Genomic DNA, 25,269 nt, shown 5'->3' with positions numbered 1-25,269 from the left:
AGGCAGAGCTTAGGTCTGTATCACAGAACCTGCACGACTTCTCTAGAGTGCAACCTAGGGGGTCATGAGTGAACATGTTGTTCTCTGTGTACCCAGGACAAGGGAAGTGATCGTCCCCCTGTACCCAGCACTGGTGAGGGCACACCTCGAATCTTGTGTTCAGTTTTGGGCCCTTCACTACAAGAAAGACATTGAGGTGCTGGAGCAAGTCCAAAGAAGGGCAACGAAGCTGGTGAAGGGTCTGGAGCACAAGTCTGATGAGGAGCAGCTGAGGGAACTGGGGTTCTTTAGCCTGGAGAAAAGGAGGCTCAGGGGAGACCTTATCACTCTCTACAACTACCTGAACGGAGGTTGTAGAGAGGCAGGTGTTGGCCTCTTCTCCCAAGTAACAAGTGATGGGATGAGAGGAAATGGCCTCAAGTTGCGCCAGAGGAGGTTTAGATTGGATATCAGGAAAAATTTCTTCACTGAAAGGGTTATCAAGCAGTGGAACAGGCTGCCCAGGGAAGTGTGGAGTCACCATCCCTGGAGGTATTTAAAAGAAGAGTAGATGTGGTGCTTAGGGACATGGTTTAGTGGCAGACTGGGTAGTGTTAGGTTAATGGTTGGGCTCGATGATCTTAAAGGTCCTTTCCAACCAAAATGATTTTATGATTCTATGTGCTTGCATGCAAGGACATGTGGCTGGCAGGCGAGACTGGGCAGCCACAGCAACTGCCAGACCCTCTCGTCGTGCGTACAAGACAGCAGGTATCTCTGATCCTGCTCAGAGTTAATTCTTCCATGAGTGGATACACAGTCACCAAGCCAGTGTGCCACAGCTGTTGCAGCATAGCTGTGATTCAAGGCCTGCCTATGTGCTTGCAGCTATTGACAGAGGTGAACCTTAACCATGCTGTTCCAACACACCTAAGCTCTTTTTCTTTCTTTTGTTTTTGGGGAGCGCTCAGTGGTCTTTTCCTGTTTGTTTTTTTTTTATTTCAAATATTGCAGCAACTTCATTGCTTCCGACACTGATTTCAGTCATACCTGTGCAGCTTATATCCCCATACTCACTATCAGGCCTAAAGACTATTTTAAACGTTACTAGAGGACTGTAACTCCATCTAGTGTCTGTATTTGCAAAATACTCCTTTCCATAGGAGTTTATACAACAAAAGCATTTGGAGACCTTTTTTAATATCTCTTGAGAGATTACAGCTATCTATATAATGAGCTCATCAGGAACAAGCACAGCAAAGATCCATTATGGAGTAAAAGAGAAAAAAAAAGAGCTCACCAAAACAGGTATGCAAAATTCACATTTCACCTCAAACAGACATGGTTGGGGCTGACAAGTTGAGCGCATTAGCAAAACACTGTGCACAAGTCAAAACCTCATGAATTCTTGGGCCCGGTCTCTGCTGCAGCCACTGTATGTTTGTGCCATTTCTGTCTCCGAGCAGGCTCAGACCACAGCAATTCAGAGCCCTCCGTGGCTCGCTCCGCTCTGCAGCCCAGCCAAGCCTTCAGTGGCTTGCTGTGAAATACCACCTGGTTATGGGGAATACAGAGTGATCCCTTGCATTTTCATTTGTAAATTTCTGTGCCCAGGGTGCTTTTTAATCCAGGAAATGTCCTGCCTGGTTTCTTTGCCCCATAGGTGAAGAAACTACCTGGTTAACTTGGCAGTAAGATTTTCTACTGCTAAGTGTTATGTTAAAAAGTCGTGTCAAAATCAGGCGCGCTCAGTTCTCAGTTCCTAAGGTATCTCAGATGCTCTCATTACTAAAAATGCAGCATTATTATTGCTCCCCTTTTTGCTAATTCATTGTTTCCAACCACAGATGCAAGTTCCTATTTTAATAAATATCTGAAATTCTCTCATAATACGACCCCAAAGTCTTCTCTAAATAATTTTTCTTTTTTGCTACCAGAATACCCCACAGTTAGTAATTACAGTATGATCTGCTTCCAGGAAAACCTCTCCCCAAAATATGCTAAAAATCCTGAAGAATAAAAGTTTATAATATCCCTTCCAAAGCTCTTGCTTACTTCTTCCTCTTTAGTATTATGAATATAAATTTATAATCACTTCTTGAGTTATGCTATCTGGGTGCCAAAATACATGTTTGAAAGTGGCTTAGAGAGGATTTTTTTAATTGTTAGAATGTAAGTACAGTTCGCTTCCTACATTCATTTTTAATGGATGCTTCGTAGCTTGGAGCAAATTTTGGAACCCAAAACAGGGAGGAAAGCTGAGCTAAGAGACTCTTGAAAAGGCAAATCTAGCTGTAGTCAGATCCTACCATTACCAGACCTCCGTGCTGTAAAATAAACTGGCCTTCATTTTCAGAAACAAATCTGACCTAAAAGCTTCTGGCTTTCCATAATGCTGAAGAGAAAGCAACCACATGGAGTAACACAAATTAAGTTCTTAAGCAAAGTTCACAAGCTTCTCACTAAGCCCTTCCAGTCACCGAGTGACTGACTCAATTACTCCAATTGCTGTAACAAGTTAGGTTCCCACAAATGATTCTGGATGAAAAGCACAGGGTGGAATGAAATCCTTTTAGCTTGAACAGACACTACCAAAAATATTTCAGAGAGCAATAAAAGTAACTGCCTTTTGAGGAGTGTACAGAAAAATATAGTTATCTGCATTTTTTTCAGTTCCTTTAGTCTCTCCTTAGCAGTATCCCTGAGAGCGCTTGATTCTTAACCCAAGATGCTGGTAATGAACACATAAATTTCTAAAAAGAAAATATTAATTTCTGGAAATCAAGCCAAACTGCTCCTCTCTCGGACACCAAATGCCTTTCAGGACAGGAAGATTCAAAGCTTCTCTTTGGACACTTGGAGAGATGAACCAAATCTAACACACAGTTCCACACAGGGCTTACAGCAAGAACTCTACCATTTGAATTATTTACCTTCTCTTAACATTAACTCTAACGTATTCCATCAAGTGTGACATTGTTTGAAAATCACTATCTGCCTAATGGTGTGATGCTATGTAATTAACTACGTATGAGTCCTCCTGATTGACATCTGCCAATGATGAACGATACAAGCCGCAGAAATGTACAAGTGCAAATGACTATTCAGGGGCTTTACGAACATTATGCTTTATTTATAATTTTGGAGTAAAAACGTAACTGAAATTATAGTGAAAGGATGAAGGTACTTACCTTGTACAAAAAGAGGAAAAGCCCAAAGAACAGACTGTAGAGATCCGAAGTGAGAATACCCAGGTTGACTGAGGTTGCGCTCGTAACTTTAATCACTACTGGCATGAAGCTATACAGCCCAAACATACACAGGGCAAAGACTGTGAAGAGTAATGCTGTAAAACAAGATGACAATTTACTCCTAAGGCACGGAATAATGATTTTAAAGAACACTGATACTCTACAAATGCTTTGAAACTATGTATTTTTATCTTTTATGCTAAGGTCTCCTAAAAGGTATGGGAACGTAAATTTAAGAACGTGGCAGAAATACTTCTTTTTCAAGACTACCCTGTATTGCAAAAATTACTGTATCTATACAAGAAAGTTCTCGTTCTTTCCTAGTTAACATAAGAACTGACTGAAGAAATCTAGAGCCACATTTCTCAATAACGTACAGTTCTGTTGACATCAAAATGTGTCATAAAATCCATTTTCCCGGTATTTCATTTTGGAAGGACAATAGAAAAATGTTCTTGTGATGTTCCAACACCAAACATGTCTCTGATTAAACACGTTTCATTTTCACTTTTTGCAATTTATTTTGAAAAGTTGTTTCATGCTATATGTAAAATTCAAAACCTAAGCTCAATGGTTTTAATGTTCAATCCTGCAAACCTCATCGCTTTGCTGAGCTGCAAAGTTTGCAGAAAGTAAATTTGCAACAATATAATATGAACGCTGCTTAAAATCCAGAGAAAGAAAATTAAATCCCCAGCATTTGAAGTCTAAATGATCATCATTTTCCAGTGTTCTGTAAAAATGCACATCATTTTGTTATACACATACCAATTTTCCAGTTCCACTGAATTCTCATTATCTCCCTATGTTCCACAATGGCTCTAGAGTTAGAGAAAAGATATGATACAGTAAGAAAAAAAAAAGCATAGCATATTCAAATAGAGAATTTAATTACCAGAGAAATTACCAAGAAATATTTTTATTTATAATCCCTTAATTTTTTGTTTGAAATTTTATTGAATGACATTAACTCCAACATCTAACAAGCACAAAAAAAGACTTGAAAATTAAAGTGCCTGAGTCAAGAGCACTTTTATTTAATTCTCATGCCTTCTTCCCAGACTTTTTCATCCTTCAGAGATTCAGTTTTATTTGATATACCATTTGAAGAAATTATTAACTATAATGATGAGAAATGAGGAACATAAAATTCATTAGATAGACTTAAGTGCATGTGGTCTGTTACTCTAACGTGGTTATTTGTAAGAGTATACATGGCTTCATTTTAAACTGAAGTTTAATATGGAAGACCTCTGGCTAACGATTATCTCCTAAAATTTTCCACAGAGAAAATCCATTAATAAATACGTTCCTGTGAACAGTCCTCAGCATGCTGAGTGGTCTCATGAAGATCAACAAAATCAAAAATACAGCCAAGTATCGTATGTGTTCAACTGCAGGATTTCAGCTTTAGAATTGCTGTAATAAGAGTAGTGCAAATAAAAAGGATATAAAACAGATGCTGATCAGCAACAAAAATACAATTCCAGTAGAAGGACTCACATATAGGCCAAACACAGACATAACAAAGAATTAATTTAATAACAACAACATCATTTCATGGTAGACAAGCAATCATCTGTAGAATATTCTTAATTAGTTTTAAAATAAATATTAGATCCTTACAGCTGTAGACCGCTGATAATAGTCCCAAACAAGCCCACCATTCCTAGAAACTCCACTCTGCTCAGATTTTTCACAATGTATTCCTCACTCACATTAGAAATGGCATACAAAGAAGCACCAAGAAGCACTAAGACATCTCCAATCACCACGTCACTACCTGTACAGAAATATTAATCCACAATAAGGGTAATGCTACAAACACTTTTTAACTTTCCTTAAAAACACAAGCAAATTTATCTCTGACATCTCTACCTTCCTACTGCCTTCCAGGCTGAAGGGAAAGGAAACATCTCCTGTGTGTGCAGATGAGTGGCTTGGTGTCTAGGCACGGACTCTGCTACCTGCTCACCGCAGCCTGCACAGGCTGGAATGAGCTAAACCCAGCATTTAAATCTCACCCTGACCAACCCACTGCTGTATAGTCTGGTCCAACTCTACTTCTGCTGACCTTAGGCCCTGCATGGACTTAAGAAAATTCCCAGTTAGAGATGCTCTCTGCCTTTCTGAATCTTGCCCCTGCTTTTGCAGTAAGGCCTGGTTCAAGTCTTGGTAAAATCAGTCTATTGATTTCAGCAGGACCTGGACTCAGCTTCAAGTTTATGACAGGTCTTAAGTGGGCACTGTAGATGGGTGGTATCATGTGTCCTGCTGCGATTTATTTATACTGTGCAAACGGGACTCCCTATGATACAATCACTCATCAAGTACATGCCATTATGCATCAGCTAAATAGCAAGATAGATGTTGTTTAAATCCTTGAATTGATTTAAAATGTCCTTCCCTAAGCCAGCTGGCAATCGCTAAGAAAATATGTCTGAAATACGAGGGTAAGCAGTAGTAAGGATACCCAGGTCAGCGAATAAAGCACAACTGTCTTAAGGTCTCAGGGAAAGATGATTTTTCTCCCTCAGGACTGATACTTGTACCACGTAGCATTAAAGCTAAACCTCAGTTTGCCTTGATGTCTTACCTACAGCAAGGCCCCAGAATAAAGCCAAACATGCTTATCTGTATGCTGCCTGAAGGCAATGCCCCATTCCTCTCCACCTGAAATTTGCCTTGCGTCACACCCACCGGCTCTGAAAATTCAAAATTCTTATGCAAAATAAGATCACTACAAAATGGATTGATTTAGGCATCTGTCATAGAGAAGACAAGATCTGCCCTCATCTGTGCCCGGCTGGATCCTGGTCTCCAGAGTCCAGCGTCCCTCCCAAAGGTCCCACCAATCCCACCATCCTGCCCTTGTCTCCTTTTGCTCTCCCATCACAAGCCACTGCTTTCCAGGCTGTGGCCTGTGGGCATATGTGGAGTACTTCTGTTGGGTCTGCCAAAGATAACTCGGAGAAGTCAGCCTGCTCTTAAGTAACTTTTTATTTGCTATTTGTGCTCATAGAAAACTGCACATCAGAGAAGTCTGGCTGCCAGCAGGCTGATACAGTGTAAGCAGAACAAGGTTTGCAGGGAGAGGCAGCATCGTTTATTTGACTATCTCACATGATTAGTGAAAGTGAACAAGCTTTCAAGAATGAGGCCTTTCATCAAGTCTGATGAACAGCAGCAAAATTTAAGCTTAACACAAGTGTTTCTCTTTGAAGGTAGAAGAAATAATCCAAGTCTACAAGCAAGTTCCACAGCTCCCTATAAAATCAGCTACTCCTCAGCCACTATCTTCTTGGACAAGAAATACAAATAGAAGTGTGTCTTCCACTCCCCCTGCATTTGCTCCTTTCTCCTTTGCAAGTCAGCCCACCACAGGAATCATCTCTCCGCTCTCCCCCGCCACAATAAAGGATTCCTTACCTTCACTGTCCTGCCTCCCTGCCAAAATGTCTGCACCCACCATTGTTCCTACACCCAGCAAACAGACAGCAACAGCAAGGAAATGGATCAGCCTGTATCTTGCACGGAGGACGAACCACGACAAAGCCATCAGCACAGGAATCCCAAAACAGTCCAGCAGCTGTGTGTACAGAGAAATGGTTTGAATTAGAAACCCACCCCAAATCTGGATTGCACTATCCTGAAAACAAATGTACAGGATTTTACTTTCCATTGCTCTCAGATGTTAATAAAAGCTGCAAAGCAACCCCAGTGGATTCATTTAAAAGCGGGGTCAGACCCACATTTTACCATGAAAAGCATTTTGCAAGGGAAGGAGGAGCTCGGTGTGGGGGTCCACGCTCTCCTGGAAGGCAGGCACTGATGTAGAAACTCTTCTAATGATGGATCTAATCAGTCTTTGCAGCTTCACAAATGAATGCTAGGATGTTGCTCTGAAACCACATTGCTCCCCATGACACCAATACAAGGAGGCAGTTCACTGACATTTCCTTTTCTCCCCAGCCAGTTTCGTCTAGCTTGTCTTTTCACTCCTCCTCAAATCTGCAATGAGAATTTAGGGCTCCATGTACACAAAGTAAAAATCTGAAACTATTAAAGGATACAAGTGATCTGATTTTACATCAAAGTGAATAGGGCAAGAATCTGACCCTGCAGTTTTAGTTTTATTTTCCCAAGCGGATCCTACTGAAAAAAAAAAAAAAGGTACATGAGCTGGAAGCCACGTGCAAAATTGGTAGAAGGAAGACACGAACGGAAGAATAGCTTTCCTAAAGCCACCTTCCCAATCTTCCAACTTCCCACAAAATCACCTGCAATCCACCAATGCATTTTCACTACCCTGTTAGAGCTGACTCTCCATCAGTCAGAAGCAGGTAACCCACTCTAACTCACCCATGCCACTGCAGCAGAGACACACAAGGCAGCTGGAGTACAGAAGCACTTTGGATGTGTTTGCAGACACTGCCCTGAGCAGACTTAATAGCTACGGTTCAAGGATGTCTGCACTCCATGACAAGCAGTGACACTGACTTCTTTCCTTTCTTCACTACTCCCTCTCTGTGTGTTCCCAAAATCTTATCTATCTTTGCCTTGTTAGACCCACCCATCTTCTACCCATTCTCCTTTATTACAGAAAAAAATCAAGAGTTAGCTGTGTACTTAATACAGAAAAATACACTGCAGCATAAGATGGTCATAATGTTCCAGAATAACCAAATAATACCAAGAATATTGAGCTAATCATAATTGGTTTGATACTCAACAAAACAGACTTTGTTTCTGAATTTGTCCAAGCAGAAAAGAGGTGTATTTTCTGTCCTGCCTCAGTAGAGTGCCATGAGAATATATAAGGGAACAGTCTGCAGTAGAACATATAGTCAGCCTTCCAAAGACTGCTCACAAATTACTCTTAAATGTCAGCGCTTCACACGTGGCCTCTTGAAGTCACTAAGAAGTATGAGGGCCAGGTCAACAGGACTGGGGTATAAGCACTACAATGAAGGCAAGAGCCCTTAGTCATTATCGGTCACAGCTAACTTCTGCGTCCCTGAGTGCACCACCACAGCCTTCTGCTGTGATGGCTTCCGTTAGTTCAGCCATCGTCCCCAAGGGTTTTAACCAAACTCTTAAAACTTTCATGGTAAGTTTGGTTTTACACGCTCATAACTACACATATTAAAGTCTTACCAGCACAGCATTAAGAGGAATTATTACAGATTAAATCCTAACGCTCTCTAATCCTTCCATTTGTCTTTGTTCCTTGGATTGCCTCCAGCTTGTCCAGTTTGAGCAGTCTGTGCAAAAGCACTTGCCCAGGCTGCATCAGGAGACGTTAGAGCCACATGAGTCCCAGTATGTGATACCACATATTTCAATACAACTTTGCTCTATCAGAAAGGTTATCATGCTGTGAGCTTCTATCTAGTCCCAGGCCCTTTTCTTCTATCTTACCTTTTGTCTAGGCTGAAAAAAAAAACATTCTAACATTTCCTCTGAATTTCACTGTTTTAATGAGTATCAAACAAGTATCATTTATCTGTTTCTGCAAAACATCCAGTTTAGCTCTCATAACTCTGTTTTTCTACCTTTGGTCTGAACCAGTTCTGTCCTGAGTATGGAAATGTATTTGATCTCTCTGGTGTGAAGTTGCAATCATGGAAATTAAGAAATATTACAAAAATCAGAAAGCAAAGATTTTACACCCCTGATAGTAAACATCTCTTTTATTAATATATAAGCTTTCACTTCCCCATTTATTGAGATGTTACCATGTAGCTTTCCAACCTCCCAAGCAGTTTTTCGACCCAAAGAGAAAGAGTGGAACAAAAACACTTTAAAAAAAAGAAAAATCTTAATTAGGATGTAAGGGAGTAGCAGATAATGAGCCACAAGCTCTTTCAGTAATGCCAGATGGGGAATTGCTACATCCAGACCAATAACATACTGTAGAGCTACAGCATCCTGGTTGGAGGACTTGCAGCCAGGACATACAGGCACCAAATGATGAAGAACACACCCTGGTTATCTGTTCCAGGGAACAATTAACCTCAGTTACCGACAGAAGAAATCTGATTTCCAACTACTGGATCTTGCCTTCCTTTCATCTACTACGTTAACAGAGCTCTTTGGTGGAAAATGCTCTCTTCTGTACAGGATCAAGATCAAAGAGGTGCAAAGCAGATGTAACATCGCAATGAATTGTGTCAATGGAATCATTTAAAAGAATAAAGTTTATTTATTCAGGTTTTATGACATTTATGCCAGTACTGCAGTACTGATTACTACTGCCAGCAGAGCCTCAGCAAACTCTCATCTTATGCAATTCTAGTCTGTATTTTTACAAGGGAAAAAAAAAAGTAACCTGTCGATTTGATTTACAAATGTTTTGACTCAAGCCAGCCTTGGCCACACTGTTTATAGGAAGGTTTTAAAGGTAGGGTGAGTAAATTATTAAAAGATGTTTTAATACATGGTTAATAAATGATCATAGACTGTTGGAGGTCATTGGTTTGCTTATAATTGCCTGCTCCAGACAGCTTTGTGAGCAAGAAAGCTCAACAGCTCATCCTGCTCACTTCCCCGCATGGCTCCCTTCAGGCAGCCTCCAGCTGAGCCCCAGGGGCTCATCCTGCATTTTCTCCTGTGGAGGTTAACGCTCTTCCATCAGCTGATACTCTGTCAACAGCTGCCTATAAAATGCCTCCACTCGAATTATCTACAGAGCAAATGCTAATTGTGCCACATAACATGTTAACAACATGAAACCACAGCTATGCTGCTTGTTTTTTGCTATGAAATATGTGGTCAAACAGCGGCACAGTCAAGTCCTGCCACAAGACTGACAGACACTGGCAGACAGAAGTCTCCCCGGCATTGCCTCAGCCACAGCCAAACAGAAAGAGTTCAGTTGTGGACCAAAGTCTTTTTCTTTATTTACAGAGAAATAAGAGCTGCCATTCCAATGTTATCTCCTTGAAGATCTTCCAACCCCTTTCGTGCAATGCTGGTATTTTCTAACTAAAGGAAAATCAGTTCTGCTTTTGTGTGCATGTGTGAGAAAATACATGGAAGTTCCTTGCTGAGCAGAGAAAACTTATCTTTGAAGGTAAGTTTCATAGGGCTGAGCTGAAGCTCCAGCCAGCTAGCATTTTAACAGCAATTACCCTGTATTCAGGAAGGTGCCATATACTCCTGCATTGCTTTTATGCTCCCTGGGCCACCCACTCACAGCCAGTACTGCAGACAGGCTATCAGGCTGGGTGCTCTGAACCACAGGTTCTGATGTAACTGCAGAACTGCTTGCTACTGACAGATAGCAAATGCCTTGCACTGGAGCAAATCACAGGCTTTTTTTTGTCTGGTATCTCATTTCTGACAGTGGTGAGAAACTGGTGACTTCAGAGAATGTGCAAGAAACCTTACTGCAACAGGCAGTTACAACAGATTCGCAATTACTGAACTGACACTGAAAGAAGCATCAGTCTGAAGGTTACCACATGGCAAGAAGGTTCAGCAACTGCTCAAGTTTGGCAACTGGACAGTACAACCTACTGTACCTACTCTTTCTTAATTTCTATGAAAGAAATCATAGGAATAGCTTTACTACTTCTGAGTATTTGGATCAAAGTCCTGGCTTTTTCAGCTGTAAAGTATATGATCAAACAGCATCTCAATTATCAGCTTAACTTGATCTTGAGACTGAAATGTGTCACTCGTAAAGCTTTGATTTCTTAGGCATTATTTGTAAGGCAATTAGAGGCCTAATGAGTTATAACACGTAAGTATGAAGTGGAAACATGAGAATAATAACCCATCAGGCACATGTTACTGGTCTTTAACTAGTGCACGGAAAAGTTACTGCAGTTCTTTAAAGGGAGCCCAGACCACAGGAGTTTACTGCTTTACAGATAATTCTTTTAAATATTAACCCTTGTTACTTTGACTCTGTAAAACACCGACACCTAAACACTCCTTTCCAACTAACAGCCAATTCTGTATGGTACATTTTTTTTTTTTTATTCAGGTAAGCAGGGCCATGACACCAGCCACAGATCCACCATCGGTAAGAGCAGGCATAGGCTGGCACGGCCCCGGACACACTCACTCCTTGCTTCTGCACCATCCCCTCCCTTGCTCCAGCAGCAGCAGCAGCTGTGAAGTCCCACAGGGAGCTAACTCGGGGGCCTGACATGGCTCGCCAATAGTACAGCAAAAGACAGGGTTTACTCTGACTTTGCTCAGTGCCCTGAGCCAGCTTGCTCAAGGGATTTGGCCATGCAACTTCAGTTGGAGGCAGTAGGAACTCTTCCAGCAGCTTATGTCTGTGTAGGGTGGCAAAGAAACACCAGCCTCAGCCTCCTGCTTGTAGAGCTATTTCAGAACATAAGATTTATCCTGGCGCAGCAATGCAGCACCAAGCACTGGCATTGCATAGGATGTCTACTGGCATTTCAGGAGCCTGGCACGCTGACCTCCCTTCCAGCTTTTCCAATGAGGGGGAGTGAACTGCAGTGCCACATCCAAAAGCCATAGGGCTGGTCCCTCACTGCATAGTCAGCAACACCAGCTAACCATCAGTACATCCTCACGTGTCGGGTTACGTCTCACAACACCTCCCACAGCTTCTAGGACTAGGCAAGAGATCTACCCCACTCATCAGCAAGAACCTGTGCTGAGTGAGTGTTATCTGGTCATGAATCTTTATTTTGTGTCACGAAGAAAAAACCTGAGTGGCTGTCAGCAAAGTCTTAGAAGTGCTTTCTCTAAAAATAATTAGAGTTCAACTCAAGAGCTGGCACTCGGTAATACCAGTCAATTTTCTCTGCTTCCTGGAAATGTAATTCATGATGCAGGATGCTCTTCTCTGTACTGCAGAGAGAAAATAGATATTGGAGAGCTTTTTCAGGCTTAAATCGCTTCCATGTCTATCCTATGAATCTCATTTCAGAAACCGGTCCAAAAATGTAATAAAAGCAACAGTTCAAAAAGAGAGATTGGTCCTTACCTGCACACTTGTGAGGGTTGTGTATTGGTAGGCTTTTACAATCATGTAATTGGCTTCAACATCAGCCAGTCCCAAAAAAATGTACTTCCACCACCGCTGTTTCAAAATTTGCCAAAGATTGTCACTGCCTGTTTAGAAGAAAGCAGCAATCAATATGTGTTTCTTTCCAACTAAATGTTGCACAGGAATATTGCTTTTTAGAAGCATAGATAATACTGAAATGTCGATTTTGGTTGCCCCTCCTTAAGAAAGAGACAATAACAGAAAATGCAGCCTGGGAGGAGACAATGCAAATGATGAAAAGCACAGAAATTCTTCCACATGAGGAAAAAAACCATAAGGCTAAAGTTGTTTAAAGAGTAAATTAATAAGAATAGGAGGAATATTAAATAGCCTCTGCTAAAGAAGCTTGTTACAACAAAGCCTATTTTCCCTAATATAACATAGGACTTGAAACCAAAGAGCACATAATTTTAAACAGACACGAAATGAAATCAAATTAAATGCACATTTAACCTGTGAAACTCATTTCCATGTGTTATTACAAGGCAGGAATTTCAGCAGAACTTCAAAAAACTACAACAAATATTAAGTTCTTTAGTTTCAAAATCTGAAAGGAAAATGTGGAAGAGAAAAAATATTATGAACCAGAATCTCCCATCCTGTATTTCACATACCAGTTCTAAATGCCAGCATTGTTGTATAAACTAGAAGAAGCAAAGAATAGTTGATAAAACTTTGCAACATTGGAGTATTCACTTGGTATTGTTCTGCTAGGTACTGGCTTGTAACAGCAGTCCCACAGATAAACAAGGAGAGCATCTGGCCCAGAACTATGGTTTTCAAAATATACCTGTGAATACAAAAGACAACAGAGTAAGCTCAGAATTAAACATTCAAGTTTTTAAAAATATATTTGCTAGTTGCACAGGGAAAATGCCATTTTTTAGATTGACACTGATAGAGACTGCAATAATTCACAAGGATCTTCAAGCAGCTCACCTGGGCAGGCTCAAACCAATGGCAGGATCTATTCTCATCAAGAGAGGTTTTGACACACACAGCCTGAGTTAAATCCTTCGTCCTCCACTGAATCCCATTCAGACTTCAGTCAACTGAAATCTGCAACATGGAGATAAGGCACGACTGCCTTCAGACTCTTCCAAGACCTGAGTCTTTGAAAGTAAGCTGAGACCCTAAGCTGAGCAGTGCTAAGGAAATACAAAAGCATTAACCATAGAATCACAGAACAGCTCAGGTCAGAAGCACCTTGAAAGATCCTCTGGTCCAACCTTTCATGGGAAAGGGAGCCTAGATGAGATTATCTAGCGCACTGTCCAATTGCATCTTGAAAACCTCCAGCGATGGAGACTCCACCACGTCCCTGGGGAGGTTGTTCCAGTGACTGACTGTTCTCACTGTAAAAAATTTCTTTCTTACAATAAGAATTGTTATAATTAATATTTATTGTGGATTTTTTTCTGCTATATTCCATCACGTCCTGCTGTAATTGAGGATGGAGTTAAGAACACATTTTGGCCAAAGATCATGTTAGCATTCACATGAGTCCTTTTAAGTCCAACCCACAGCTAAGGGGAAAAAAAAAGCTCATGCTTTTAGTATCAATTCTTCACCTAATATAAAGTGAACTGTTCCAGATGTTCCTAGACAAACAGCAGTTCACACAGATGGCTGTGCACCTTTTGGCTCGCTGTTTTTCCTGCCAGTGGAGCAATGCAAATTTGTACCATCCCAGGCTCTGCCTGTACACTCACAATATACAGCGAGAGGGGCTCAGCGCTGTGCTGACTGTACAGGTCTGCAAAGTTCACACCTGATTTGTTTACTCTGAAGACTACTGATGAGAATTTAACTGTCTGCACAACTGATTCATTTGTTTCTACTCAAAGTAATCGAGCAAGGGAAGAAAGCATCCCATTAGGATTCTGCACCTACCCTGTGCCCACATCTCTCCCCGATGATTTCACAGAATCACAGAATCACACAGAATCACAGAATGTTAGGGATTGGAAGGGACCTCGAAAGATCATCTAGTCCAATCCCCCTGCCGGGGCAGGATTGCCTAGACCATATCACACAGGAACGCGTCCAGGCGGGTTTTGAATGTCTCCAGAGGAGGAGACTCCACAACCTCTCTGGGCAGCCTGTTCCAGTGTTCAGTTACCCTCACCGTAAAGAAGTTTTTCCTCAAATTTAAGTGGAACCTCCTGTGTTCCAGCTTGCACCCATTGCCCCTTGTCCTGTCAAGGGATGTCACTGAGAAGAGCCTGGCTCCATCCTCTTGACACTTGCCCTTTACATATTTATAAACATTAATGAGGTCACCCCTCAGTCTCCTCCTCTCCAAGCTAAAGAGACCCAGCTCCCTCAGCCTCTCCTCATAAGGGAGATGTTCCACTCCCTTAATCATCTTCGTGGCTCTGCGCTGGACTCTCTCTAGCAGTTCCCTGTCCTTCTTCAACTGAGGGGCCCAGAACTGGACACAATACTCCAGATGTGGCCTCACCAGGGCAGAGTAGAGGGGGAGGAGAACCTCTCTCGACCTGCTGACCACACCCCTTCTAATACACCCCAGGATGCCATTGGCCTTCTTGGCCACAAGGGCACACTGCTGGCTCATGGTCATCCTATTGTCCACTAGGACCCCCAGGTCCCTTTCCCCTACGCTGCTCTCCAACAGGTCTGCCCCCAACTTGTACTGGTACATGGGGTTGTTCTTGCCCAGATGCAGGACTCTACACTTGCCCTTGTTATATTTCATTAAATTTCTCCCCGCCCAACTCTCCAGCCTGTCCAGGTACTTTTCTGGCAGGGCACCCACGTGCCAGGCACACCACCTGCCAGTAACACCGGTTTGTTTTCCCAAGGTGGGTGACTTTAACATCATAAACACCAACTCACTCAGTGATGCTGTGCAATCCAGCTGTCAGACAATGAGAAGGGTGTGTTTGGGGGTGCTAAAGCCAACTACAATCACACAGTCAATCCCTCCTTTTGGAAGGGAGACATCTCTGCACAGATCCTAACTCAGCTGCATGAATCTCGTTTTCAATTCAGCCTGACACCAAAGCTCTTCTGACTTTAAAAATGCTGCTAGGCACATTTTTCTCTCCAAGTCCATTTTGATGAGATAGCAAATCTCTGCAAAGTCCAGCCACACTGCACTTTCAAAAGATTCGAGTCCCATGTTTTGCTACAGCATGCCTTGCCCATCCCAGCAACAGTGCACATCCATATTATTCATATATCGTGACAATCTTGTAAGATCATAGAATCATAGAATTGTTAAGGTTGGAAAAGACCTAAAAGATCATCAAGTCCAACCATCGACCCAATGCCACCATGCCCGCTAAACCATGTCCCGAAGCGCCACATCTAGACGTTTTTTGAACACCTCCAGGGATGGTGACTCCACCACCTCCCTGGGCAGCCTGTTCCAATGCCTAATGACTCCTTCAGTGAAGAAATTCCAGATCTCTCTGCAGAGCCTTCCTACCCTCAAGCAGATCAACACTCCCACCCAGCTTGGTGTCATCTGCAAACTTACTGAGGGTGCACTCAATCCCCTCGTCCAGATCATCAATAAAGATATTAAACAGTACTGGCCCCAAGACTGAGCTCTGGGGGACACCACTAGTCACCGGCCACCAACTGGATTTAACTCCATTCACTACCACTCTCTGGGCTCGGCTGTCCAGCCAGTTTTTTACCCATGTCCTATCCAGCCTCGTGTGAATAACTCTTTCTGGTGCGTGAAAGAACGAACATTCTTATTTCTAGCATTCTGAATGTTGAAGTAAGCAACAGAGACCATGTTTCAGCTAGAAATTTACCATGGCTACTTTGTAGCACAGCATTAACTGTAAATAGTGCTATAAAATACATACATGTATTTTTATATATATATGTATTTGTATGCAAAAAAAAAACCCCACTTTGAAGCTACCTCACTTCTGTTATATTGAATTTATTTTTATTCTGGTCAAAGATCTGATTGCGCTATTTGGTGAACAAATCAGCAATGATCGGGACGCATTCTGGCTAATTATTCTGACTGATGCAGAAATGTCTTCTTATGCTCATCTAAAGAATTAATCAGGTACCATTAAAAAGAATGTAAGATAGGTTAGCTAAAATTTCCAGGATGAGACTACCTCTTCTCTCAAGCAGGCATGGACGATGGTTCCAGCTCGCCCTTTGCCAGCCCTGTGAACTCTGGCTCCCTTGCAGGAGATAAAGATGACAGAAGACCCGTTGAAATTTCAAGGAAGAAATAATGTGGTGAAAAACATATGAAAAATGCAGTTTCAGGCATTTACAAAATACATATATATATTTTATCATTCAAATAAAGTTTCTTGCTCCAAACTAGCAGAAAATACTTCTTCTTTACCCTCAGTGCAGGAGGCACAGAGCAAGCCTTTAGCAATTTATTGGACTAAACTCACCCTGTGCTTGGACTAGCTGGGACAAGGGTGTGGAGGTGGGGACCAAACCTGTGTAGAGGTGTGACTGGGCAAAACCACTGCAGTTTTACTGGAACAAAGCCATGAAGCCTGTGTAGTCCACAAAATGAATTGCGCTCATCAAAACATTACCAGGAGAGGTTAAATCTGCCTTGGCTAGTAGAAGCCCTGCTCTTCTGGATGCAAACTCCCCTTCACCCACCTCCTAGGTGGTGCCACAGAGATGGGCAGAAGCACAGGCAACACTACTCCACAGTATCTGGCTTGTTTAACATAGACTTGTTTAACTGGAACAGGCTGCCCAGGGAAGTTGTGGAGTCTTCTTCTCAGGAGATATTCAAAATCCACCTGGACACAGCCCTGTGCAACGTGCTATAGGGGAACCTGCTTTGGCAGGGGGTTGGACTCGATGATTTCCAGAGGTCCCTTCCAACCTCAACCATTCTGTGACTCTGTGGGGCAACGTTTTAAACATTTTCCCCCAGGATATGATACGCAAGGAGCAGCTTTGCTTCTTCTGAACTACAGCACCCTCTCTATAGCACAGGCCTGGACTCTATATGCCTCAGCAAACTAGATAGCAACCATGTTCCAGCCAGAGGTTAAAAGTGGGAAAATCTGCTGCCATTCAAATTTGCTAATGATTGATCAGCTTCAACCATCATTTATTAAAAAGAACAAAGACCTTGTTGCCCTCTTGCAGTGGAATAACTCCACAAAGCTCATCCTCAGCTTTTCTCATAACTAAGTTTCTCCAGTTCAAAGTACCTAGGGAACTATCTCCTTGCGTTTTTGCATATGGGAAGAGACGCGGGTCCAGAATCTACAGAACTGTTTGCTTAGTGCTTTCTGCACCAGCAATCATTGCTATTTAGTTAATGTATGTCTCAGCAGTCCTACAGCGTTTACTTCTATAGTACCGAAGGCATCTGACAAGGCAAGCAGGCTCCATCCTGCCTCATTCCCTAATTTTTCTATATTTTAATTCAGGGATTTTTTTCCTTCCCTCTACTGAACAGGCTCAAAATGTTAAGATTGAAAGAGCCAAATAAAGGCACTGTTCACTGACAGTGGAAGGCTGCCCTCAAAAATGTCCTCTGTGAATCCCAAAACGCTACATTTCTGGTGACTTTCTCGGCTGCACGTAAAATAACAGCCCCTCGCCCTGACTCACGCGCCCAGCACCAGGTGCAAGCCTCAGCGTGAAGCACCAATGGTTTCCCCTCACACCATTTGCCAAGGTGTCAAAATTAATTTCTTCAAATTGTGAAGGTGACACCATGTGCCCAGTGCAACACAAACTGCGCTTAAGGCAGTCTGAACAGAATAAGATGACCCTCGTTAAATGTGGGTTCAAGAGCCTAATTATTTCAGTGCCCACTAAATTCCCATCACAAATAAAAAAAACCCACCTGTTTTACCCTCTGTAAAATTTAAGAGTAAACTTTAAATCCTATTGGTTTCATTTTGCAAGACAATTTCTTAAAAGAAAAATGCTTCGAAGACATGAGTTTTCCATTCATTCCGGTATTGACATGAGTATCGATGACTGTGATTTTCTTATTAATAATTTATCACCATTTTTGGAAATATATTCATTATTAACTTTTCTGTGCCAGAACTTGATCCTCTCTGCTCTTTTTTTTAATGCATTGGCAAGGACTAAATCACTTTGGACTCTCAGATGACGCAAGGTTAAGTGGTCTGAAAAGGCCTTTTAGTTTTATAGTTCAGGGGGTTTTTTGTTGTTGTTTTTTACTGCTTGGTAGTTGGCTACTAAGTAATTACTGCTCCTCTCCCTTCAGCCACCATATCTTAGCTAGCTGTTTCTATGTCTATGAGCAAAACTAGGAGGCATTTTGGGATTTTTAAGAACTTAAAAGTTTGCCACAAATTGGTCTAAAGCCAATGCTGAACAATGTGCGCTCTTGACACCATGAGAGTCAGGCTGGCTTTCTTTGGCTCCATGTGGAATGCAGAAGAAAAATACCCCAAGATATTAAAATACAATCAGAGTTCATATCTGAGGAAGTTAAAGAAAATTTAATAAGCCCACAGTTAAACGTTTTATTGGCTATTAGTTTAATAAATCCTGTAATTTTAATGTGATTTTTTTTCCCACGAAAATAAACACAGCTTTTCAAAAATTAAATTTATTTATGCCACCAGTTCAACACTAACAGGCAAAGCCTGGCAATACTCTTCATGTAGACAGTCCACTTGCACTTCAGCTTTAACTACCGAACCCTTCCTGAGTTGGGGGGGTACCATTTCATTTGAATGACCTCACATTTTCACGCAAGTAATTAAAGGAATATGCAGGCTCAGACTGAAGCCATGTTCCACCATGATTACCAGACAGCCCTGGACAGGAAAAAATATTTTTAAGAACTGTTTATTACATACAAGTATTAAACCTTCCTATGACTCAGAAAGGCCTCTAAGAAAGCTGAAGCGGCTGAGCCTCCAGCACCTGGGGGGAAAAAGGAAGGAAAAAAAAACTCAATATCTCTGACAAGACTTTGCAAAAGTCAGCCAGAGCTCTTCATTTTCTTTCAACTGCCATCAACAGACTCGCTTAGTGCAGCCCTCTGGCAACACTTCGGCAAAACTTCTAGCACAGGTGAGGCTACTGAACAGTTCAACAAGGTCCTAATCTTGTCTTTTGGGGCATTCCTCACAGGCAGGAGTAAGGAAAAGAGAAAAACTGATAACCAAAAGGAAAGGCAGGCTTTGCCCGTTGGAATAAGACTCTGCTTGGCCAGCACAAACCTCCACGCAGCCCAGTCGTGAGACTCCAGCTCATGAGCATGAGGCTGGCAGGAGAGCCAGCAGCTCCCGTTTGTCAGCCGAGGAGATCTGATGCAATTGTTATTAGAGACCAAACCTAGAGCGCCAAAAAAAACTTTTAAACAGGGATTTTTTTTTTTTTTTCCCCCAGACGGAAACTGAAGCTGTAAGTGAACAGTAGCTCTCGCAGGCTGCAAGTCAGAAGAGGTAGTTCTGCTCTCACTGAAGGCAGCTTTGGGACACATGCCATGCCTGCACACCTTGGCAGATTTTTTTCTCCAAGTTTTCCATGCTGAACCAGCGCTCACATTTTAAGCGACACACTTGAACGGGTCTCTGTCCTAAGTTGATTCAAGGGAGGAGGGAAAGCGGATATTGCTCTTTCTGGACTCCACACCTCCTCTCAGCTATTCTGTTCTGTTACCCTCTCTGCCCCCCATGACCTGTTCTTCGCAACAATGTTAATAAAAGAGTACAGAACACATTAAAGTACAGAAAAATAAGAAATAGATAAAAGCACAGAAAAAATAGGAAACAGAAAAAAATATAAGCCAGAATTACTAAAAAAAAAAAAAAATCAAGTGCATGCGTGCACATGGGAGATTACACTCTTAGTTTACCAAAATCAAATACATCCCTCGCTAATTCCACACCTATCTTAGCTGAAGCGACTCTTCACACTCGCCCGACAGCAGCTGCAGGCTGTAGCTCGGCTGCGCTCCCACCGCGGCCCCACACCCAAACCGCCGTTCACGCCGCCCTCCACCCCCAAAAGCCGAAACTCTCGCGGTTGCCGCCCACACCCCGCCGCTCCCGCCTCTGCCAGGGCGACGGCTTGGAGGATTCTCCCGAAGGATCCCGGCTCCGCTCAGCCCCACGCTCCGCTCCCAGCCGCAGCCCCGGGCCCGCACCGAGGCCTCCCCCCGCGGCGGGTGCCCTACGGCGGCGTTGGCTCCGCGCCGGGCACCACACGGCTTCTCCCGGCGGCACAGATAAGCCACCGCATCCCGACCGCGTTATCGGCCAAGGCGCCGAGCACTGAAAGATTGCTTCCCGCGGCCCGGGGGGGGAGCAGCGATACCGGCCCGGGGCACGGCCCCCCGCCGCCCTAGCCGCGGGGGCAGGCGGGCAGGGAGGCCGGCGCTACCCGGCTCCATGTGGAGGCCGGGGGGGGGGGCCGCGTCCAGGGACTCACCATGTGCAGAGCTTGGCCCCAAGCAGCGCCAGCAGCCGGCGCCGAGGGGCTGCGGCGGGGGCCGCAGGCGGCGTCTCGGTCTCGGCCCCGGGCGCAGCGTCCGCCGCAGCAGCGGGCGCCTCCATGCCGCGGCGCTGCCCCGGCCCTGCGCCCGCCGAGCGGGCGGGAGGACGCTGCGCGGAGGGAAGAACGCGGCACCGGCGCAGCGGAACTGCCCGCCGAGGGGCCGCCCCCAGGAGGGGCGTGGCTCGTCCCTGGGCGGAGGGGGCGGGGCTCCGCTCCCTGCGCCGGGGGTGCTCGTTGTGTTCCTTCCCCTCGGCGAGCCCCAGCCCCGCTCCGCAGGCTTCCTGCGACCCCCTGGGTGCAGGCCAGAGCAGAGCAGAGGAGCTGCTCCAGGAGCGCCAGCGGGAAGTTCATATTGGTGCTCTCCGGCTCAGCAGCCTGCGGGGCTTCCCGGCAGCAGCCCCAGCCTGGTGCCCTGGCGTGGAGCCCTGCAAGGCCGCTTTGGCCCCAGCCCTGCCGCAGGCTTCGACCCCCAGGGCGTGTGGAGGCCTGACTGCGGCTGGCCTCGTGTGCTGGCAGTTCAAGTCTCACATTTCTTCTGGTTACATGAGGCAAAGTTACTCTAAACCCTTAAATTTTAATTTCACCCAGCTTTGTGCACAGCCTTGAGCTCCTCTATTTCGAAGGCTTCAACTCCCACCTTTTTGCTGATGACTCCCATGCCTAAGGTTTTACCTCATCCTGGTTTTCTTCATCCACATCTCAGCCAAACTCACCTGGAGAACCTGATGGCATTTAGCATACCCTGGTGGGTTTTTTAATGACTCTCACTTTTAGTGATGCTCTATATGTGTCACAGGTGATGGAATTAAACCCCAGAGGTGCCTCCAGGAAGAGCAATCTTCTGCTCTTGGTGGTGCAAATATTTGTCACTCTCCTGGATATGCTGGCATCACAGTTCTGACATTCAAGCTGTGTGAAAGAGGCATTATTCTGCCATTTTCAGGTCATCTTCATAACTTCATGTACTTGCCAGTCCCTTTTCAGCAGAAACGTGAATTTTAGTCTTCCATTTCCCAAGGGCCAGGCCCTAACCACTAAGGTATTGGTTATGTGGGAGAAGATTGGTCCCCAAATCCCTTCTTTGACTCTGCGATAATGTAATAGTAAAGCTGTAGGCCAACATGAGAGAAAAGCTGTATAATTATATATCTTAAAAGAGCATTCATAAATATACTGCTATATTCATACATATACATACCCATTTCTATATTACATTGGGATTTTATGTTTTTCCTTCACTTGTATACAGAATAGTTAATGGATTTTTAAATGTTGAATTCCTAATCCAATAAAAATCCTGCTGTGACTCCCACAAGAAATCAGTCTGTCAAGATCAGTTTCAGTGTTGTGATAGTTAGTATAAAAACAAGATTAAAAAAAAAAAAGAAGCAGAACTATCAGACCCTGCACATTTCATCATATCTAAGCTCCACAGCTGTGGTACTATTATCTTCACCTTTAATTTCATCCATCCTATACCTGCGATCTGCTGCTGATTCTCCAAAGATGGAAAATCATATCTTTGGTGCTTTTTGTCTCTGTTTAAGCTCAGCTCTCTGAAATCCTTGCTACAGGTAGGCTGCAGCAGCCTCGCAAGAGAAAGCCACTGCCAGGCTGGGGCTTTACTGCAGAGCTGCTCAGCTGCAGGACTGGGGTCCTAGGGGGGCATCTATGTACTGCTAAAATGTGAAACAAAGGAGTAAGAGTTTAAACAGGCAGTCTAAGCCTCTTTGTAATTTAATTTCTTTAACAAAAAAAAAATTGAAGATTTAAAAAAAAAACAGCAAGAATGATTATAAAAAGTGCTGATAGCTTTGTTAAGCTTTGGGGACAAAGTTCAATTCTGAGTATGATAAACTTTGCTATCTCAGGAAATTTTTATGGCTTATGGACAACCATGGCCATGAATGCAGAGATATCTGAGACGTCTCAACACAACTTTGTGTTCAGCTCCTGCTTTTACTACGATTCAGGGTTCACCTCAAGTGTTACCATGGGTGTATGTTTCTGGATTTTGTCAGCCCCTGAGTTTGCCACAGCGAAGCAACACGGCTGCCTGGAGTGTGTGCCGGCCAGGCTGCTGGGCTCCGGAGACACCTATCCTATCACTCCCCAGTGCTGTCCACTGATGGAAACTTGGGAGTGTGTGCATCTAAGGTTGTGCATCCTCTTTCAGATACGGAAATGCTGTTCTTGGTGCTCTACAGAAGTAACCAGTTTCACTGTAACATGGTTTACTGTGTCTTTTCCAGGGTGAGTGAAATCCCTGGGAGTGGCTATAGTTTATCTGCATGCAGGATGTATTTGGATGCTTAATGCACCTCCAGACTAGTAGGTATATCTCTCTTTTTTGACTTAGAAAAACTGTTCACAAAGAACTATTAGCAATACATTTGTAGAATTATCTAAAAATGAATTCTTTCTATTCAAAATTTGTATCTAAATTTCAAACTATTTTGAAATGTGAAAGGAACTAAGAATCTAAGTATTCTTACAGCTTCTTATCTTCTAGAATGGTTAAAGGATAACCCAAAAGTAACAGCATAGCTTTTTTTGCTGCTTTTCAAAAAAAATTGCTTTTGAGCTAAGAACAAATAAAAGAATAAGCACAGCCATAACAAATGAGGCACAGACATAGCTCTGGTATCTTCATCTGCTTTCAACTCCTTTTTGTTAAACAGTTTTATTTCACTGTGTCCTATTAGGCTGTTCTGCCTGCTAAGAAAATCATAAGTTTGAATAGGTGATAAAAGTAGATAACAATGATAACAAGTAAAAAAACAGAACATAATTTTTGAGTTGACAGCATCTGCTTTAAGTTTCAGGGAACTTAAAAGTGCAATGCTATTGTACGCCTAGACTCTTTGTTGTCTGTTACTATAAAAATTATATTTTCTGCATTTACCTTATCCACAAAAGGAAAGACAAAAAATATCACAGAAATTGAACTTAAAAGATTCCTTGTAAAAGAATGAGCAAACATAATTTTAGGGGTTTTTTTAATCGGAAGTATTTATGCCACTAGAGGTCCTTCAAGGTCGGATTATGATTTCCTCCACAGCGGGTTTTTTTTTTCCTGTTTCTTTATCCATGCTACATACAAGAATTATGGTCTCTAAAGAAATTTGCTTTTTTTAATATAATACATTCTTAGAATAATAGAGTGAGTTTTCCTTGATTAAGCTTTTTCTGGGAAAATATCAATATAAGGATTTTTCAAATATAATTTATTTAATAAAAGTTCCTGGTTTATTATGAAATACAATGTTATTTATTTTTTAATTCAACAATTGCGCATTTTCACATTTCCAGTTTTTCATCGTCTTACACTCCTCTCCAACATAACCACTTTTCTCTTAGAAAAAGAAGGAAAAAAGGCCAAACTAATGAGCAAAATTAGGATAAACAACTGAAACAATAAAACAATACGTAAGGCAGTTTTTCTCTGCTGCTTCATTATTTTCTTCTTGTTTTTGCTAGTTAGAAGCCAGTTATAAATTTTTGAAAACTATTTGGAAGAACCATGCAGCCTTGGGAACTTGAATGATAGGACTGAGATTAAATTTATCACTATAGAACACAATGTCATTTATCGGGAAACTAGTAACAAAGATTTGTAGCATAAGGTCATCATTTGGAAATGATTAAGAGGAGCTAAGGCAAAGAAATACTTGCTGTTCCCAGAGTGGCCGTGAGCTGAAAAGGCCTAATAGCTGCACAAAGGGCAAATGTAATCCTAGGATGCATCAGCTGGAGTCAAGATGGACTATACAAAGTCCTGGGGACACTTCTTCTGAAATATGGTGTATATGCTGGTTACTCCTGTTCAAGAAAAATGTGCAGAAGATGCAAAAGGGTCTATAGGAAACCACGGGAGCTTGGCTTGCTAGTCTGGCAAAGGACACTGAGATAGGACGTGACTGCTGTCAGAAAGTGCACCGAGAGCAAACCCTATAAAAGGAAAGACACTTTTAAAAATAAAAGGCATTAGCACAAGAACAAACATGTATATATGAAATATTATTAGGTTTAGGCTGAAAATGAGAAGGCAGTTCCTCAGTAATATTTGCAATACAGCTGTCTCTATTAGGACCACCAGGGCCTGGAACAGATTTTCCATAGGAGTAGCAGAAACAAGAAAATAACTACCTGGCAGCAGAGCGTTAGCCCTGATGATAGCCAGAAGATTCCTTCCCGTCCTGTATCTATAGAAAAAAAGGATTTGCAGATGAAGGAAATCACAATTTTGAAATGAACATATTCTACTATTCTCTAAAATTAGCCATAAAAAAATGAATCTGAGAAACATCACAGTAAGCTACTCAGTGCAAAAACACGCCTTATGGCTGCATCCACATATCCTGCGGCGCAGTGGTGGGTCTGCTGTCTCTGCTAAGAAGGAATATGAAGCAGAATGCGTTTCCGCATCACAGTGTCAAAAAAGGTATTAATAAAGCAAAAGCAACGGAAGGAGGAAGGGTGTGAATTTCAATATATGGAGAGTTTTGTTTCAGATAAAAGATCAAG

At 42.7% G+C, this 25,269-nt stretch overlaps 1 protein-coding gene across 3 annotated transcripts in view; it reads right to left on the bottom strand.

The window, feature by feature from the left end:
- Positions 1-20,844, bottom strand: part of SLC35F2 (solute carrier family 35 member F2) — a 47,108-nt gene extending 26,264 nt beyond the window's left edge. For 2 of the 3 annotated variants that reach the window (XM_068423175.1, XM_068423157.1), the window contains exons 1-7: positions 20,677-20,844; positions 12,882-13,057; positions 12,205-12,332; positions 6,660-6,819; positions 4,857-5,013; positions 3,999-4,051; positions 3,171-3,325 (exon numbers count right to left, since the gene is read on the bottom strand). In XM_068423175.1, coding sequence (XP_068279276.1) covers positions 3,171-3,325; positions 3,999-4,051; positions 4,857-5,013; positions 6,660-6,819; positions 12,205-12,332; positions 12,882-13,057; positions 20,677-20,801 — 954 coding nt within the window. In that variant the 5' untranslated portion in view covers positions 20,802-20,844. Of the gene's footprint in view, positions 1-3,170; positions 3,326-3,998; positions 4,052-4,856; positions 5,014-6,659; positions 6,820-12,204; positions 12,333-12,881; positions 13,058-13,206; positions 13,315-20,676 lie in introns of those variants that run through there. The other variant, XM_068423166.1, reaches the window with a different exon arrangement.
- Positions 20,845-25,269: the final 4,425 nt, after the last annotated feature.

The sequence above is a fragment of the Nyctibius grandis genome, chromosome 2 (genome assembly GCF_013368605.1).
Source record: "Nyctibius grandis isolate bNycGra1 chromosome 2, bNycGra1.pri, whole genome shotgun sequence".
NCBI classification, from domain to species: Eukaryota; Metazoa; Chordata; class Aves; order Nyctibiiformes; family Nyctibiidae; genus Nyctibius; species Nyctibius grandis.
Note: the sequence above shows the minus strand (reverse complement) of the source record. Positions and strands in the feature narration are given on the sequence as shown.